General features: G+C 38.6%; 1 protein-coding gene across 2 annotated transcripts in view; it reads right to left on the minus strand.

Annotated features, from left to right (window-relative positions):
• LOC126171596 (carboxypeptidase M) overlaps nt 1–17590 on the minus strand; it is a 307417-nt gene that overhangs the window by 53567 nt on the left and 236260 nt on the right. For both annotated transcript variants that reach the window (XM_049920812.1, XM_049920813.1), the window contains exon 6: nt 783–959. In XM_049920812.1, coding sequence (XP_049776769.1) covers nt 783–959 — 177 coding nt within the window. The remainder of the gene's footprint in view (nt 1–782; nt 960–17590) is intronic.

Raw genomic sequence — 17590 nt, forward strand, 5'->3', positions numbered from 1 at the left:
CAACATGGGGAATCTGTCCAAATCAATTTATCCACTTATGTATTTGAATGCATATAAATGGCCAAATGAGTTTAATGTTTACTGTTGTAAATGTTAGAGCCTATAACTTACTCAAATAATGTGATTATCAAACTGGTGAGTTGAAATATTCCTTCATTAGCCATGTGTATATGTTCCATTTTTTAAATCTCTATTATTTATTTGTTTCCTGAACTTTTAAGTGTGTTTTTCCTCTCGGATTAATCCCTGTTTTGTGATTCAATGTAACTTTTAAATGTATTTCTGAAATATCTGTTACTTATGTATCTTCTGAACTCTGTAGTGTGTATTTTCTGTCACACTGATTATCATTATGGGAAGTGATGTAGACCATCTCTTGCATTTAAACATCATAACATTCCCCATCATCTACCATTATACCATCCACTTCAACTTGTCTGTTATTACATGTAGTTTCTGTACAAAATATGAGGTACAGGACTGATAAAAATACAGTACAATGCAATAAAACATGGTGAGAAAGGATAAGAGGATTTCTCTCTGCCTATGTCCTCTGATGACTCCCTTATCTGAAGATTCTGGGTGATTTCATTTAATTCCCATGCAATTTTATTTCTCCATATTCTTTTTTCATGTTTGCCAGATAAAGGAACATCTAGTTTCAAACACTAGTGTCTGTGTTATCTTTAGCTCATTTCTTTGTGTTCTTCTGTGAGCACAAATGTTGTTTGATTCAAGCTTCATAATGAGAATATTTCTCTCTATAAGGAATCATCTGTTACCTGTTAGTGGATACCATGCTGCACCATTAGTGATACCACGACTGAATGAAGGTGCACCAGGTTTGCAGGCACCACCTAACCGCATTACAGGGTGGTTCTCAGAGTAAGTAAGAGCCAAATGCCGGAATACATCATCATCTGGTGTTAATGATGGTGTTGATGCATAGCTTTGAAACACTGTAAAAAATAACATCACTTGTAATTCAGCAATTTCTTGTAGTTTTTTAAATGTTATAAAAAATAAAGAAACAGTAAGGTTATATTTTGAAAACATCTTTTGCTCAGTTAAAAGTAGTTAAAGTAAGAGATAGTCAATTCATTTCTCATCTCAGGAGACAGTTGTGTCATCTATTAACAGCTGAACTTGCACAGATTATAAATTGTGGTGTTCCTCAATTTAAAACTATCTACAAAAAAGAAAGAGAAATTATAACAGAAAAATGGATACTAGAGATGGTAAATGACACGATGAACAGAACAAAAATTTGAAACTATCGTTGCTTGGAGCTAATACCTTATATACTTTGCCCATTGTACTATTTGGGTTACTTATAGTTACTGAAAAAATACCAAATATAGGGCAAGGACTTTAAAGCCAGGATCGGCATGATTCAGTTGGAAGGTAAGTTTAGCAAGAGACATACATATAGGCTCAACAAAAAATTTAGAAAACCTGAATATTAACAAAGAACTTATAGATGATGGGCTGCCCTGAAAGAAAGTGACAAGAAAAACACAACAAATGTGTGAGGGTGAATGGGTAATACCAAAAGAGAAGTATTGTTTGTTGCTTGTGGGATTTTATACCCTTACCATAGGAATTAAAGCAAGCACTAATTTCAATGCAGGTTTAATCATAAGTCTATTTAACTCCAAATCTATGGATATATGGGGAATAAGATAGACTGTGTAGGGTAGAGGTGGAAAGAACACAGGTAGAAGGTGTATGAAAGCTCACTAGTGAACACATACGAGGCCTGTCTAAAAAGTGTCTGACCTTTGGCCAGAAAAAATATTTCGAATACCTGACAGGTTGGGACCCTGATCCCCTTCAAAGCAGGCCCCTTGTGCTTGCACACACTTAGCCCACCAATCCTTCCACTGCTGAAAACTCCTCTGGAAGTCTTCTTTCGGAATGGTGTTCAGCTCTGTTGTCGTGTTCCGCATTGTCTCTTCTCTATTCTCAAAACGGGATCCTTTCAGGGGCGTCTTCAATTTTGAAAACAACCAGAAGTCACAAGGAGCCATGTCTGGAGAGTAGGGAGGTTGGTGAATGGCTGTAATTCCACGTTTGGCCAAGAAATTTAGGATCAAGCAGGATGAATGTGTGGGGGCATTGTCGTGATGCAGTTGCCAGTTTTTCGTCATCCACATGTTTGGTCTTCCATGCCAAACTGCATCACGGAGTCACCACAGAACATCTTGATAGTACTCCTTTGTCACTGTTTGTTTCATGATGCACAATTCCACGGGCATCGAAGAAGACAGTCAACATCACCTTGATTTTGCTTCGCACCTGCTGCACTTTCTTCGGCTTTGGAGACTCCAGATGCTTCCATTGCGACGAATGTCTTTTTGTTCCTGGGTCATACCCATACACCCATGACTCATCTCCAGTTATCATGGTGTTCAGAAAACCAGGATCAGTGTTGGTGGTGTCCAGAAGGTCCTGTGCAACATCAAAATAGAGGTATTTTTGTTCCTGCGACAACAACTTGGGCATGAATTTTGCAGCCACTTGGTGAATGTTCAAATCATCATGCAAAATTGCATGTGCAGAATCTTTACTCATCATCATGCAAAATTGCATGTGCAGAATCTTTACTCACTCCAACCTATTGGGCAATCTCCCTCATAGTCAAACGACGGTCTGCCATCACGAAATTTTGCACCCTCTCAAGAATAGCTGTACTTCGAGCAGTTTGGAGCCTGCCAGAATGCTGGTCACTCTCCGTTGATGTGCAGGCATTTTTGAATTGTTTGAAACAGTCCTTAATTTGTATTACACCCATCGCATCTTCTCCAAACACCTGCTGAATCTTACAAATTGTTTTACTTTGAGAATCATCAAGCTTTTAACAAAATTTGATGCAGTATCTTTGCTCAACACATTCAGTCAACTTGAGATGATTGGTAATCTGATGAACATGTTGTGTAGCACCTCACTGAGTGACTGACAGGAAGGTGGGGACAAAATTCACACATGCGCATAAAGGTCTCTTCCTTTACTGTGTACATTGGTACTATGCTATCGTCTCTATTTTGCATGGGAAAATCAAAGGTCGGATTCTTTTTAGACAGACCTCGTAGGGTTCTGTGGTTATATAATTAAAATATGATGGGAGAAATGTGACATGGTAGAGAAAGTTGAGCTCTGCTATGTGATGTCTAGAGATTGTATTCTGTATGACAATTTTATCTCTATGGTGCAAACACATATTGGGTGCAAAGTACAAATAGTGAAACAAGACACAGAAGTCATAGGTTATATTTCAGAGCTTGTTCTGTAAATTGATTATGGAAATTCTCAGTGCTACCCATGTCATGTGTCAATTTATATGTTCCTTGCACTGTTAAAAACATTTTTGCATGTCATTTTCTGTGAGGCTTCACACAAGCTCTGTCATTTTGCTATTCCAGAAGAATGCAAGAAGTCCCTCCTCCACTGTCACTGAGTGCATTGATTTTAATGAAACCTGTTACAGCATAAAGACCCAGTTAAAATAAAAACAAACATTAATTAATATGTAGATACTACATAGCTTAGTGATATAAGCAGTCTTCCTTCTATGGTGTCAAGGTAGTAGGTCACATCAATGACAGACCTGGAGTAAATACTGTTGATTGGCTCCAAGAATATCACTATATCTTATGAAGACATTTAAAGGATTATGTGGGTTATGGACATAGTTATAATTATGGACTGGAGTATATGAGAATATTTTATTACCAGGCATAATACAAGGAAGCTGCAGCAATGACCGAGTTGTACATTTGTTGTTCCATGACACATATGATTGAATATTGCTGCGAGCAACACTGCAGGCAATGTGGAATAGCAGTTAGCACAGTTGGATGCATGCTGCATGTCCCCAGTTCAAATCTGATCACCAGCAAACATTTTTTATTTAGTATGTATAACTTCTAGAATATTCTAAAAATTTCTTTGTTTGTAATGTTTGCATATTCTGGAGTATTCAGTGTCTGTATAAATAGCAGCACACACTGTCCAGGAGTCAGTTCTGCCCTGTCTGTACATTGATTCCATAATGAACATGATTTCACTGCTATGTGTTGTGCTGCATTGGTGACCCTGCTTCCAGATTTTGTGTTAATTGCAGTTACAAGATGATGACTGTCTGGTGGAGACTCTGGGTACATCAAAATATGCATATCACTATGGCTCCAGTTAGTCAACATAAAAGCCACTGCTTACACAGACAGGAACCAGTATATAAGTAGTAGATCATTCACAAAGTCCATGTATTCAGGAATCCAGCAGATTCTAAAACAGCATTAAGTCAGATCCACTTCAAGTATCCATCAGTGTTTTTCAGAGATGCTTGTCAGGATCTGAAAGGATTTAAATTAATTGCCAACAAGTGAAATGACATGATGTTTTTGACAAATGTGCACTTTTATTTGTATGGAACAACCCAGCAGTGGTTCAAGAACAAAAAAAAAAAAAAGAAGTTCAATAGCTGGGGTAAATTACAGGTCAAACTGAAGAAAACTTTTGTTGACAATGAACAGCTAGTCCAATTGGTGGAAGAACAGGAGTCAAAATCATTAGTGAAATGACACAGTCTTATAAACAGAATGTTTTGGCCCTATGCAACATTGTGAACCTGAATATGACAGAAGTTGACAAGATCTCACACTCGAAAGGAATTGCAGAAGACATGTACCAGACTCTTGTGGTAAGGAATGTTAAAAACAGAGAAATTTATCAAATGGTGCCAGTACATTGAGGAAATGCAAGAGAAAAGAGTCGGATGAAAGAAGTAAGACTAACTTCCAAACAATGTTCCTGTGGTGGTTGTGGGAGAAAACCATGACCTCACCTCCCTCATATGTGAGTATTAAGATCATGCAATGGAAAATCCAGGCTGGAATAATGACAATGTTATGAAAAGAATAGACTGATACTCACGATTTAGGGGAAATGTTAAGTTGCAGACAGGCACAGCAAAAAGACTGCAAAGTACGTATGCTTTCAGCCAAAAAGCCTTCTTCTGAATTATACAAAACACACACACACACACACACACACACACACACAGATATATATATAAGTCTCTTTGCCTTTAAAAATGTCTGCTTGTGTCTGTATATGTGCGGATGGATATGTGTGTGTGTGTGCGAGTGTATACCTGTCCTTTTTTCCCCCTATGGTAAGTCTTTCCGCTCCTGGGATTGGAATGACTCCTTACCCTCTCCCTTAAAACCCACATCCTTTCGTCTTTCCCTCTCCCTCCCTCTTTCCTGATGAAGCAACCATAGGTTGCGAAAGCTTGAATTTTGTGTGTGTGTTTGTGTTTATTTGTGTGTCTATCAATATACCAACGCTTTCGTTTGGTAAGTTACATCATCTTTGTGTGTGTCTATATATATATATATGCAACTGCACATGATGGCAGAAGCAGTCTGGGTGGTCGGGGTACAGAGGAGGCTGGGAGGGGGGAGGAATAGTAGGGTAGGAGTGGGGATAGTAAGCTGTTGCTTGTGTGAGCATACAGGTACAGGATGGAGATAGAGTAGAGTAGCTACGTGCAGTTGGGAGGTTAGACGGAGGTGGGGGAGGGGGGGGGGATGGGCAGGTGGGAGTAGGCAGAAAATGAGGGCAGTAAAAAGACTGTATGTACATTGATGGAATAGAAGGATGTGTAACTGTGTAATGCTGGAATGGGAACAGGAAAGGGGATAGGTGTGTAAAGGACAATGCCTAATGAGGGCTGAGGCCAGGAGGGCTATGGGAATGCAAGATATATTGCAGAAGAATTTCCACCTGTCCATTTCAGAGAAACAGGTGTTGATAGGTAGGATCCAGATGGAACAGGTTGTGAAGCAGTCATTGAAATGAAGAATGTCATGTTGGACAGTGTGCTCAGAAGCTGGGTGGTCCAGCTGTTTCTTGGCAACAATTTTCCAGTTGCTATTCATGCAAACAGACAACTCTTAGCTTGTAGATCACATCACTGGTTTCACAGGGAGCCCTGCCTTTGATTGGATAGGTGATGGTTGTGACCAGGCTGGAGTAGGTGGTGGTAGGAGGATGTATGGGACAGGTCTTGTATCTAGATCTCTTACAGGGATATGAACCATGAGGCAAGAGGCTGGAAGCAGGGGTTGTGTAAGGATGGATTAGGATATTGTGTAGGTTTGGTGGGCCATGAGGGGAATGCTCCTCTGTGGCTGAACAGTGGGACTTTGGATGATGGTGGGTGACTGGAGATATGAGGCATGGAAGGTTTGTTTCTGTACAAGGTTGGGAGTGTAATTATGCTCTGTGAAGGTCTCAGTTTGACCCATGGTATATTTTAAGGACTGCTCGTCACTACATATGTGACATTCATGGGTGGCTAGGCTGTGTGGAAAGGGACTTCCTGATATGGAATGGGTAGCAGCTGTCAAAGTGGAGGTAATTTAGGTGGCTGATACGGACAGAGGTACTTTTGTAGCCATATTTGAGGTGTAGGTCAACATTTAGGAAGGTAGCTTGTTGAGTTGAGGAGGAGCAGGTGAAGTGAACGGGGGAGAAGATGTTGATGTTATCGAGGAACCTCAACCTCAATTTAGAACATGAAGATCTCATCAATGAACCAGACAAGGGGTTTGGAATTCTGTGTGGTTAGGAAGGAATCCTCTGGATGACCCAGGAATAGGTGGGAATAGGATGGTGCAATACAAGTGCCCATTGCCATACCACAGATTTGTTTGTAGGTGATGCCACCAAGTGAGAGAGGAGATACAGCTGTTTATGGCAGCCAGAAATGTTGGAATGAGTACACAAGAGATGGCCACCATGAACGTCAACCTCATACATCTTGAGGTAGAGAGATGTTTTGAACTTTAGCACCAATCTAAGCATCTGTGCCACAAGGATGGGCCTGGCCAACTTGGACTTATGCCACAGTCATCAATCAATAACGCAGCATCCAACCAATGCAGGTATAACCAGCTACTTCACTAAGTATAATGACCTGTGGAAAATCAGATATTAGAGACTAGGGCAATATGCTGGTATGTTCCCACTGTGGTCACCCTGGACCCATTGCATACTATGGTTGAGAAACAGGTCAAATATTTAACAACTATTACACCACAAGACATCAACCATCACAACACTCCTATCCATGCCAATCAACTATATGTGAAAGGCATTTTTCGTTGTGACGGAATATTTTCACGGAATTCCAATCACCGACTTTCTCCTCCAAATGCAAAATGTTTTGTTGACACCGACGTACATAGGGAGAAACGATCACCACTATAAAATAAGGGAAATATGAGCTTGTACAGAAAGATTTACAGCTGTTTGTTCTTTCTGTATGCTATGCGAGATTGGAATAATAGAGAATTGTGAAGGTGGTTCGATGAACCCTCTGCCAGGCACTTAAATGTGATTTGCAGAGTATCCATGTAGATGTAGATGTAGATTATAGTTGATCTGTGGGACAAAGCCCATTACTGTACCATGAATGAGTTCATTCCTCAACTCATCTTAGTCATTTCTGTTGCTGTACAGAGGAACCAGTTGCTCGCTTAGCCAATGAATTTAGGAAACATAAGTGAGGAGACCATCTATGGAGGTGAGACTGTCACAGATGCAAATCCTTTGTGGAAAACAGTTATCAAGAAGTCAGGAAATCTCATTGATGTCATCCCTGACAGCTGATTGGTCCAGGTGCTAGACCATTCAGGAGATACTTTTTCTGTAATGTCAAATACTTACCGTGGCCAGCTCAAGAAGACTATATTCTGTGATACAAAAGCATTTGTGCTGCAGCTCACAAAAGGAAAATATGTCTAGTCAACAGGAGTATGTAGTGCTAGAATAACAGTACTAGAATAACAGTGGTACACAAAAGCATACGCAGATACAAGGATGCTGACTGCCTTTCAAGGAATACTTTGGTGGAACACAATAGTGTGGATGAAATTTCAGTCATTGCTGAATTAAATGACAATGCTGCTGACCAGAGGGAAGAATCAGCACTACTCAAAATCATTAATGTGTTGAAGAAGGAGGAACCAACCAAAGGAAAATTCCAATTAATAGGTGGAACATTGTCCTAAGAGAAACTATGATCCAATGCGGTGGAACCAGTTACTCACCATCACAGCTTATCTAATGGCTATCATGAAGTATTTCCATGACAACCCAGAGTCTGGTCACCTAAGACTCATGAAGACTCTTTAGACAGAATCAGATGCAGGCATCAGTGACCAGGACTCTATCAACACTATGAGGGACACTGTAGGAAGGAATCACAGCAATGGAAGAACATGTTGCAATTATCTCCAGGGCATCTGGTACAAATTCCACCTGTAATTCTGTCTGCAACAGTGCCCTTCCACTAGGATGGTGTTGACCTCTTTGCAAGGTTGTTGAAATCAACAAATGGGAAGCAATGGATAAGAGTCTGCACAGACTAAGTCACCTGTTAGGCTGTTACCAAAGCTGTGCCAATTGCTGAAGCTCCAGGAATTACAAGGTTTCTTGTAGAAGACCATTTTGAAGCATGGATGACCACATATGACAGTCTCTGAGAGTGAAATAGCTTTGAGACTAGCATCAGAAGTATTTTTATGTTGCGACATCACCCACTGGATGACAGCAACCTACCACCCACAGATGAATACCATCACAGAATACTTTATTAAGACAGTGACAGATATTCTCTTGATGTGCATTATGTTGAACAGAGACAGACTGTCATGACTTTCACATGTAACACAGTGAAGCAAGAAACTACAGGCTTCACGCTGTTCTTTCTCCTTCATGAGTGTGAGGCTAAAACAATAATGGATACACTATTTCCGTTTAAAGTGAATGTTGTTGAGGATGACTATGTGAAATGCCCCATGCCTGGAACTAAAGAAATAGGACAGCAGGCTTGGACACCCAGGAAAAGGGCACAGAGAACTATAACACCAAAAACTGGTCAATGAGGTGCAGCCCAGGAAGTTTGGTATGAATACTCGTATTTATGCCCATGCGGTTAGTGAGACTATCAAAACAGTAAGGATTCTGCTTTTGGCCATACTGTATCCTTCATTGCATGCTGCATGTCACATACAATGTTGAGAATTATTGCTCTTCATCAAGAAGACGAAAATCCAAAGACACCATTCATTTCCTCTGACTGAAATCCTACTACAGTCCTGAGGCACAGGCTTATCATTCAAGAAGCAGAAGGCCTGCTTAATAATCAAGAAGCTTTGACAGTAGAGGCTACCTTTGATCCTGTCACAATGAAGAGGTTATGACCCAAAAGTGAGAATCCTCCAGTGCCAACATTCAAAGGATTACTGAAAAGATCTAGAATGCCGTAGTTGAGAACTTTTGAAACAGTGGGTTGCTTTTTTTTCCAGGAGAGGGAGCAATATTGCAAGCTGTCCTGCAAGCAATTTTGAGTAGCTGTTAGTGTCATTAATTCACATCTGATCACCAGCAAACTTTTTTTATTTAGTATTTATCATTTCTATAAGGTTCTCAAAATTTGTTGTGTCTGTCATGTTTGCTTATTCTGGAATATTCAGCATTTGTATATTTATAGCATCCTCTGTCAACAAGGCAGTTGTATTCTGTCTGTACATTGGGTCCCATGAGAAAAATGCTTTCAGAGATAAGTGGTGTACTTCACTGATGACTCTGCTTTCATATTTGGACTTGACTGTGGTTACAATGTGACAATATGACTTCCCCCATATTGTTAAGAGTTCTCTGTAATAAAAGCTCTTTTATAGCAACCAGACTGTAAAATAGAAACTGAAAGAGTTGTAGGAACATGCAAGTTGATAACAGTAATGTCAACAGAGGGAGAACTGTCTTGTGTATTCAGAATGTTATAAAATGGATATAGTCATATGATATAGAAAAGAATTATTCCACTTACGTAGTGGTTAAAAAATTAATGAGATTTGAATTCTATTATACAGAACCTACATCAACTTGTGCCATTATGAATACATCATATCTCATGCATCTCTAGGAAAGTGTGTATTGGGATGACTGACTATCAATAAATTTCGGGTTTCTAAGGTAAAATAGCAACACATGCTAGGATAAGGAAGGGCTGCTGTCATACTTGGTTACTCATTAGTAATAGATAACAGTGTCATGATTTTTTTCCTAACATGCATTTTCTTTGAGCACAGACTATATATAGTACAATTAGCTTAGGTATAAGTATGGACTAGATTCATAGCTGTAGATGCAGCTACAGCTACTGGATACAGGTGGCACAAAACAGACTTTTTAGGAAATCCAGCCATTTGTACCAGTGAAATATAAGTAAAAGACACAGGTGTGTACAATCAAAGAATAAATCTTTCTATATAGTAAGCACATTTCTGGACCTCTTCCGCTGACTTGTTACTACATAATGCATTCAATTGCACTGAGGTGACAAAAGTTATGGGAGACCAAATATACAAATGACAGTAGTATCATATACATAAGGCATAAAAGGGCAGTGCACTGATGGAGGTGTTTTTGTACTCAGGTGATTCATGTGAAAAGGTGTTTGACATGATTCTGGCTGCACAATGGGAATTAACAGACTTTGAACACAGAATGGTAGTTGGAGCTAGATGCATGGGATATTCAGTTTTGGAAATTGTTAGTAAATTTGATATTCTGAGATTCACAGTGTCAAGGATGTTCCAAGAATACCAATTTTCAGGCATTACTTCTCACAAGGACAATACATTGGCTAATGGCCTTCACTTAATGACTGAGAGCTGTGACGTTTGCATAGGGTTGTCAGTGGCTAACAGACAAGCAACACTGCATGAAATAATCACAGAAAACACTGTGGAATTTACAATGAACATATCCGTTATGGTGGTGCAGTGAAATCTGGTGTTAATGGGTAATGGCAGCAGATGACTGACATGAATGCCTTTGCTAACAGCATGGCATCACCTGCAGTGCCTCTCCTGGGCTTGTGACTGTATCAGTTGGATCCTAGATGGCTGGAAAACTATGGTCTGGATTTCACATGGTAAGAGCTGATGGTAGTTCAAGTGTGTCACACACCCCCATGAAGTCACAGATCCAAGTCGTCAACAAGGCACTGTGCAAGCTGGTGGTGGCTCCATAAGGGTGTGGACAGTGTTTAGATGGAATGGATTGGGTCCTCTGGTTCAAATGAACCAATTATTAACTGGAATTGGTTATGTTTTATGACCACTTTCAAACATTCATGGACTTCATGTTCCCAAATAATGATGGATTTTTTTTTAATGACACCGCACCATGCAAGCAGGCCACTATTGTTTGCGATCGGTTTTAAGAACATTCTGAAAAATTTAAGTGAATAATATGGCAACCCTGGTTGTCCAACATAAATCCCATTGAACATTTATGGGACATAATCAAGAGGTCAGCTCATGCAAAAAATTGTGCACCAACACTTTCCCAGTCATAGAAAGCTATAGAGGCAGTGTGGCTCATTATCTCTGCAGGAGACTTCCAACAACTTGTTGACTCCATGTCACATTGAGTTACTGCACTACACTGGGCAAAAGGAGATCCAACACGACATTAGGAGGTATCCTACAACTTTTGTCACCTGAGTGTATGTTTGGTTGAGTACAGAAGCTTGTTTTATTCATAATTTAATTTACTGGTAAATTATTACACCCTTTTTTTCTTTATAAACAGGTCATCTGATGATTATTTGGCAATAAACTGAAACTGGTTATGATATAACTGTGTGACCTGACATGAAAATATATAATAAAAAAAGTGAATGACAGCAAAAATATTCTGAAGTCTAATCTGCAGATCATTCAGTATTCAGTGGCTGAGAAACCATATACTGTGCCAGAGGTAAATTCAATGGACGAAATTATTGAATAATGAGACGGAACTCTACTTACCTTCAGGAGGCAAAATATTTAGTACTGCCAATATGCACACATAAAAGCAGAGGTACATGAAAAGGGCTTGCTTTTGGAATTATTAGTTTCTCCCTCAGGAAGTTGAGGTATGTGGGGATAGTGACACAGGCTGCAGGGTATGAGTGACACACCTTTAGTGAAGATGAAGATTGATTAAGATGAAGGTGCATGCTCCTAATCTCTCTGATAATTTCCCTTCCATTTGTGTTTACCCTTGTCCTCACTGAAGCTGGGTTTCGCTCATCCTGGGGTCTGTGTTACCAGCCTTTTATTCTCCAACTCATCCCTCTCTCCTACCTTGAGGAAGAAACTAATAGTTTCAAAAGCTAGGACAGTTTCATGTACTTCTACTATTATGTACATACATTGGCTGTACTAAATACTTTGCATCTGAAGGTAAGCATAAATCTGTCTCACAAATAAAACTGTATATGATGCATAACTGTCCAGTCACATTAATGTGATCATTTGTCAAAAGCCGGAATAACCATCTTTTGCAGTGAGCGACGTGCAGGAAGAGAGTCAGTGATGTTCTGGAAAATACTGACAGGGATGTGGAGCCATGCCAACACCAGTGCCATGGCGAGCTGTGCTAGATTACTTGGCTGAGGATCCATAGCATAAACAGCCTGACCGAGGAGGACTCACAGATATTCAATTGGTTTAAATTCAAGGAGTTTGGTGATGAGGGCAGTATGGTAAACTCATTCTGGAGCTCTTTAAGCTAAACACATACACTGCAAGCTGTGTGACATGTTGCATTGTCATTCTGGTAGATGTCTTCATGCTGAGGAAAAACAGACTGCATGCAGAGGCAGACATGATCCTCAAGGATAGAAGCATACTTGTGTTGATCTGTTATCCATCCTTCCAGAATGCCAAGTTCATCCCATCTGTACAGTGGATTCATCTGAAAAGGCCACCTGTCACCACTCAATGGACATTCAGTTGTGGTTTGGCATGTAAATTCCAGCCTTCATTAGCAATGAACAACAGTCAGCATGGATGCATCAACCACACCACACCTGCTGCAGAAGCCAACACATGGCAATGTCCACTGAATGGTTACTGAGGAGACACTGTTGGTAGCTCCTTGGTTCATCAGGGCAGTCAGTTTCTCAACAGTTACATGTCTATTTGCCTATACATATACCCACAGATGTCTTTCACCCCTCTCATATATGGCCTGTGGTGCACCACAGCTGCCTCTGTGCCAGTTTTGGATAGCACCCTTTTGCTGCGCACAGTATACTTTTATCACAGCATGATGTAAATGACAGCTGCACTATTTTCTGGATCCCCCAACATGCTTTATATACTCTCTACTGCTATTGCTGCCACCTGCCATCTGTGAATGGCTATTTGCACATTGATGTTGAGCTTAGTTGGTAGTCACATTAATGTGACTGGACCATATAATAATATTATTCTTATTCAGTTCAACATCATAATGACTGCTTCGTAATCAGATTTCCTATGTTCAGCTTTCTGTTTTCATAATTTCTGCTCATTTATATCATCCATCTCACCTTTATGCTGAAGTAAAATGAAGTAAAAAGTAAAGTTTATGTTATTTAATGTAAAGAAGTTGCAAAATTCATTACTGAAATTGGAGCTTTTATGTGACTTCTAAGTAGTTCATTCTTTCAGGCAAAATTGTGTTTTGCAGATGCATATGCGACAGCAATGAGTAAAAATGTAGGCCTACACTATTACAGAGGTGTGACTATGATAACTGCTTCCATAAACTTCTTTAATTGCATATGGCCTATGTTGTTCAAAAATGACAATTTCAGTTGTCTATAACAAGGTGCTGTAATTTATCATCTCATATAAAAATAAAAAACTTGTTACAAAAAAATGCTACCTCTTTCTTAAAAATATAGTTTAGGTGCTTTTTATTTATATATTTTTTCCAGCCACTATCTCCAGACCTGCGTGCATAAAACACTGCTACCACATGTCACTACTTCTGTACTTATTTTTTGTTTGAAATAATAAAACCTTTTGATTTTGTCATAACCCTGACTTGGCACTAATTTCATGAGTAGCACAGGCGAGACAGTGACCAAGAAACAAATGATACTATTTATTTATTTCCAGTAACTGATCAAAAATCTTTAACAGGCCATTAAATTTGATCTGCATTGACCATACTTATGTTAGCACATATGAATTAGCATTATTCAGTATAGCCAGGCCTGCAGTTGATTATTATACACCAAAATTATATACCTGTTAATGTTATATCATCGAAAAAGAGAAATGCAACAACTGAAAATCGTGGATCCTTCCCACCAATACCAGCTTTTCTGAATTGTGCAGGTGGGAATGCTCCCTGAAATACGTCCTATGTTCCTGTAACTCTCCTGGCCTCAACCTTCATTAGGATGGTTACAACCCATGATATAAAGGGAATGCTGAGTCACAGATAGGCACAATAAAAAGACCATCAGAAAATGAGCTTTCAGTGAACAAGGCCTTCCGCACCCGCACCCACACCCGTACACGAACCCATGCACAAGCACACGCACACGCACCCGCATGCGTGCGCGTGCATGTCTGCAGTCTCAGGCGACTGAGTGTGGTTTCAGTTGCCAGAGACTGCAGTCATGTGTGTGAGTTGCATTTGCATGAGTGTGTGTATGTGTGTCTATTGTTGACAAAGGCCATTGGCCAAAAGCTTTAAGTGTGAAAATCTTCTTGTTGTGCCTGTCTGCAACTTAGCATCTCTGCTATATGGTGAGTGGCAACTTTCCTTCTCATAATATTGTTATATTCCATCCTGGATTTTCCATTGTTTGATTTGTACACAAGAGTATTTTATTCAGCAGACATAAGAATGACTCAGAGCATTGGAAACTATGTTGGCTGGAACAATTTATTGACAATTTAATTACTTATATGCATGAGAGTTTTGGTCATTGTGGGTCAACCAAATGCACACAAAAGATTCAAGAAAACATCTATTTTTATAATATGGGAATGAGAGTCATGAAGAATATTGCCAGCTGTGACTGATATCAAAGAGTGAAGGTAAGCAACCAAACAAGTAGAGGCCAAATGCAAAATATACTGCCTAATAGTAATATAGATCTTGTGTCTGTGGATGTTTATGGACCTTTGCCTAAGTCTAATAATGGATTTTGTTATGTTTTTGTGGTGGCTGCTGTATTTTTGAAGTTCATCAAACTGTTTCCTCTCAAGAAAGCTACCAGTTAGCAAATCTTCTCTAATTTTGAAAACACACATTTTCATCAAGTGGATATTCCTAAAATAATTTTATCTCTAAATGGTTCTCAGTTTACATCAAAAGCTTGGAAAGATTTTGTTGATGACACAAAAGTAAGGTATATTGTATCCTCTATGAGAGAGATTAGGAGACTGCTTAGAACTTATTGTAGTAAGAATCATACCAGTTAGATTGATTATGTCAGTTATTTTGAGAATATTATGAACAGCTTACAAAATTCTTCAGCAGGTTTTTCACCATCTGAAATCATGTTTAATCACAGACAATCTAACCTTATTTCTGAAAACGTTGAGTTTCCAACATGTGAAATTCTGTCACCACAAGTGAAGGAAGAGTGTGTTAGGGAGATGATGAAAAAAGAGGAGGACAGAGGAAAGCAGAGACATGATGGTAAAGATAGATTTTTTAAGTTTGTGGTAGGAGGTCTTGTTTTGGTGAAAGGCGAAGAGAAATCTAAACTGTTGACATCTGAGATAAAGAAATTTTTTGATATTTATATTAGACCATTCTAAAGTCTTGAAAATCCACGTCCTAATGCGTACAGGCTTGTGTACCCTAAATCTAAGAAGTTGTTTGGATTATGCAACGTCACTGAACTGAAAGTATATAGACATGATCCATAAGTATCTAATTTTTGTTTGTTTGTTCTTTTTCCTTGTCTTGAGTTTAGTATGTAAGATCATGTAATTTCTAGAGTTCTCTCTTGTCTATTGACTGAGTTTATGATAGACTACATAACCATGTTCTGTTAATAGATTTGTGCCTTAGAATTTGATACATATATGCCATGAGACTAAATGAGTAGATCACTTTACAATTTTTTAAGTGGAACAATATCAATAATTCGTACTGCAAAAATTATGAATAGTATCTTAGTATATCTTTGTGTATCACCTTGTTAGTGCATTCATTTTTTTTTCATTGCATTTAACTGTTCATATGTGAACACTTTTTAATTCCACCTGACATAAGTACCACATTATTGATTTTGGAAAATGAATAGGGAAAGTATATCTTTTCTGATCTGAAGAAGGTATTGAACAGCACATTTAGTACATAAAACAATGTTTCAGGATTTGATGTGACTGCTGGATAGGAAGTTACCTATCCGTTTAAGCATGTGATGAGAAATCTAGGGAGAAAACTGATATATGCGGGCAGATCCACTCCCCACACTTCTGTATGGCTGTACCCTGCTGGACCAGTCAACTTACAAGAGCTCACAGGTGCTGGGAAATGTACTTGAGCATCTGTCAACTACATCAGTGTTGTGACAGAGATTTGTAAATTGTTAGCGAAGACTGTTAAAGACAGTGTTATTTCAGATAAATATATGTTTTTTTAAGGAGGGGATTCACTTCCCAATACATCGTAACTTTAAATCAGTATGTATTTTTTTTTATCAATTGTGAATGAATGTTCTAGGTCTTTGTGTACATAGGTTAGTTGTATGGACAATTAGCAAATAGTGTGGAAGACATTTATTAGTATAGACAATATAACAAGATGTATGCATATATGCTTTCATATACGGATTTTGGTTCTTAAGCTACACAGTTATGTCATCATTGGAAGCTATTTATGACTCTGTTTACTCATATTTAGCTTGAGTGTTGCAATATTGTATCTGATTGGAACTTGAGTTGTGGGCAAACTAACGCTTAACTCTGTTTTGGGTACCCTGTTCACTGTGACAATATTTTTTCATTATTTTGTCCTTTCTTGAATCAACATATCCTTAAATAACCCATCATTGTGAGGTTTTTGAGTTGGCTCACTCGTTGTACACTTAGACTCTGAAATTTTTCTCTTTTCTTTTGAACATTTTGAATGTTTCATAGTGTGGATATGAACTTATGATTTGTAATTCTAGTAATTTACCTTGTCTCTGTATTTATTTCTATAGTTTAGTGTTGCAATGTTGTAGTTTTGATCTTGTATCAATTGACAGTATGTTCCACAGATCTGAAAATCTGAATAGCATATCCTGATATATGTATACATTATGATTTGTATTGCAGATCCTTTTCTATTGTTTTCTGTAATACATTATGTATCAGATACTTCTATACATCTGTAATCTATTTTTCAGCATCATTTCATACACCATTTGGCAAACCTTATAGTCTGTCACAAAATACTGTAAACACACTGTTTCCAAATTTTGTGAGGGGGATATTGTAAAGGGACACCCTCCTCTAGCATTACGCTTCTTTAACAAAAGCAGTCAAAACCAGGCATATTTTTGAATCTTGTATAGGTGAACATTATCTCAGCTGTTTAACTAAATGAATTTCATATGTTTTTGTATACGGTGTATTATATTTCAAGCTAAAATGTATAAAAAGAAATTAATTTGTTACAATCGATATGTACTAATGCTGTATGTACAGCTAAAATTACTCTTATTTTAGAAACATTT

The sequence above is a fragment of the Schistocerca cancellata genome, chromosome 1, assembly GCF_023864275.1.
Source record: "Schistocerca cancellata isolate TAMUIC-IGC-003103 chromosome 1, iqSchCanc2.1, whole genome shotgun sequence".
NCBI lineage: Eukaryota > Metazoa > Arthropoda > Insecta > Orthoptera > Acrididae > Schistocerca > Schistocerca cancellata.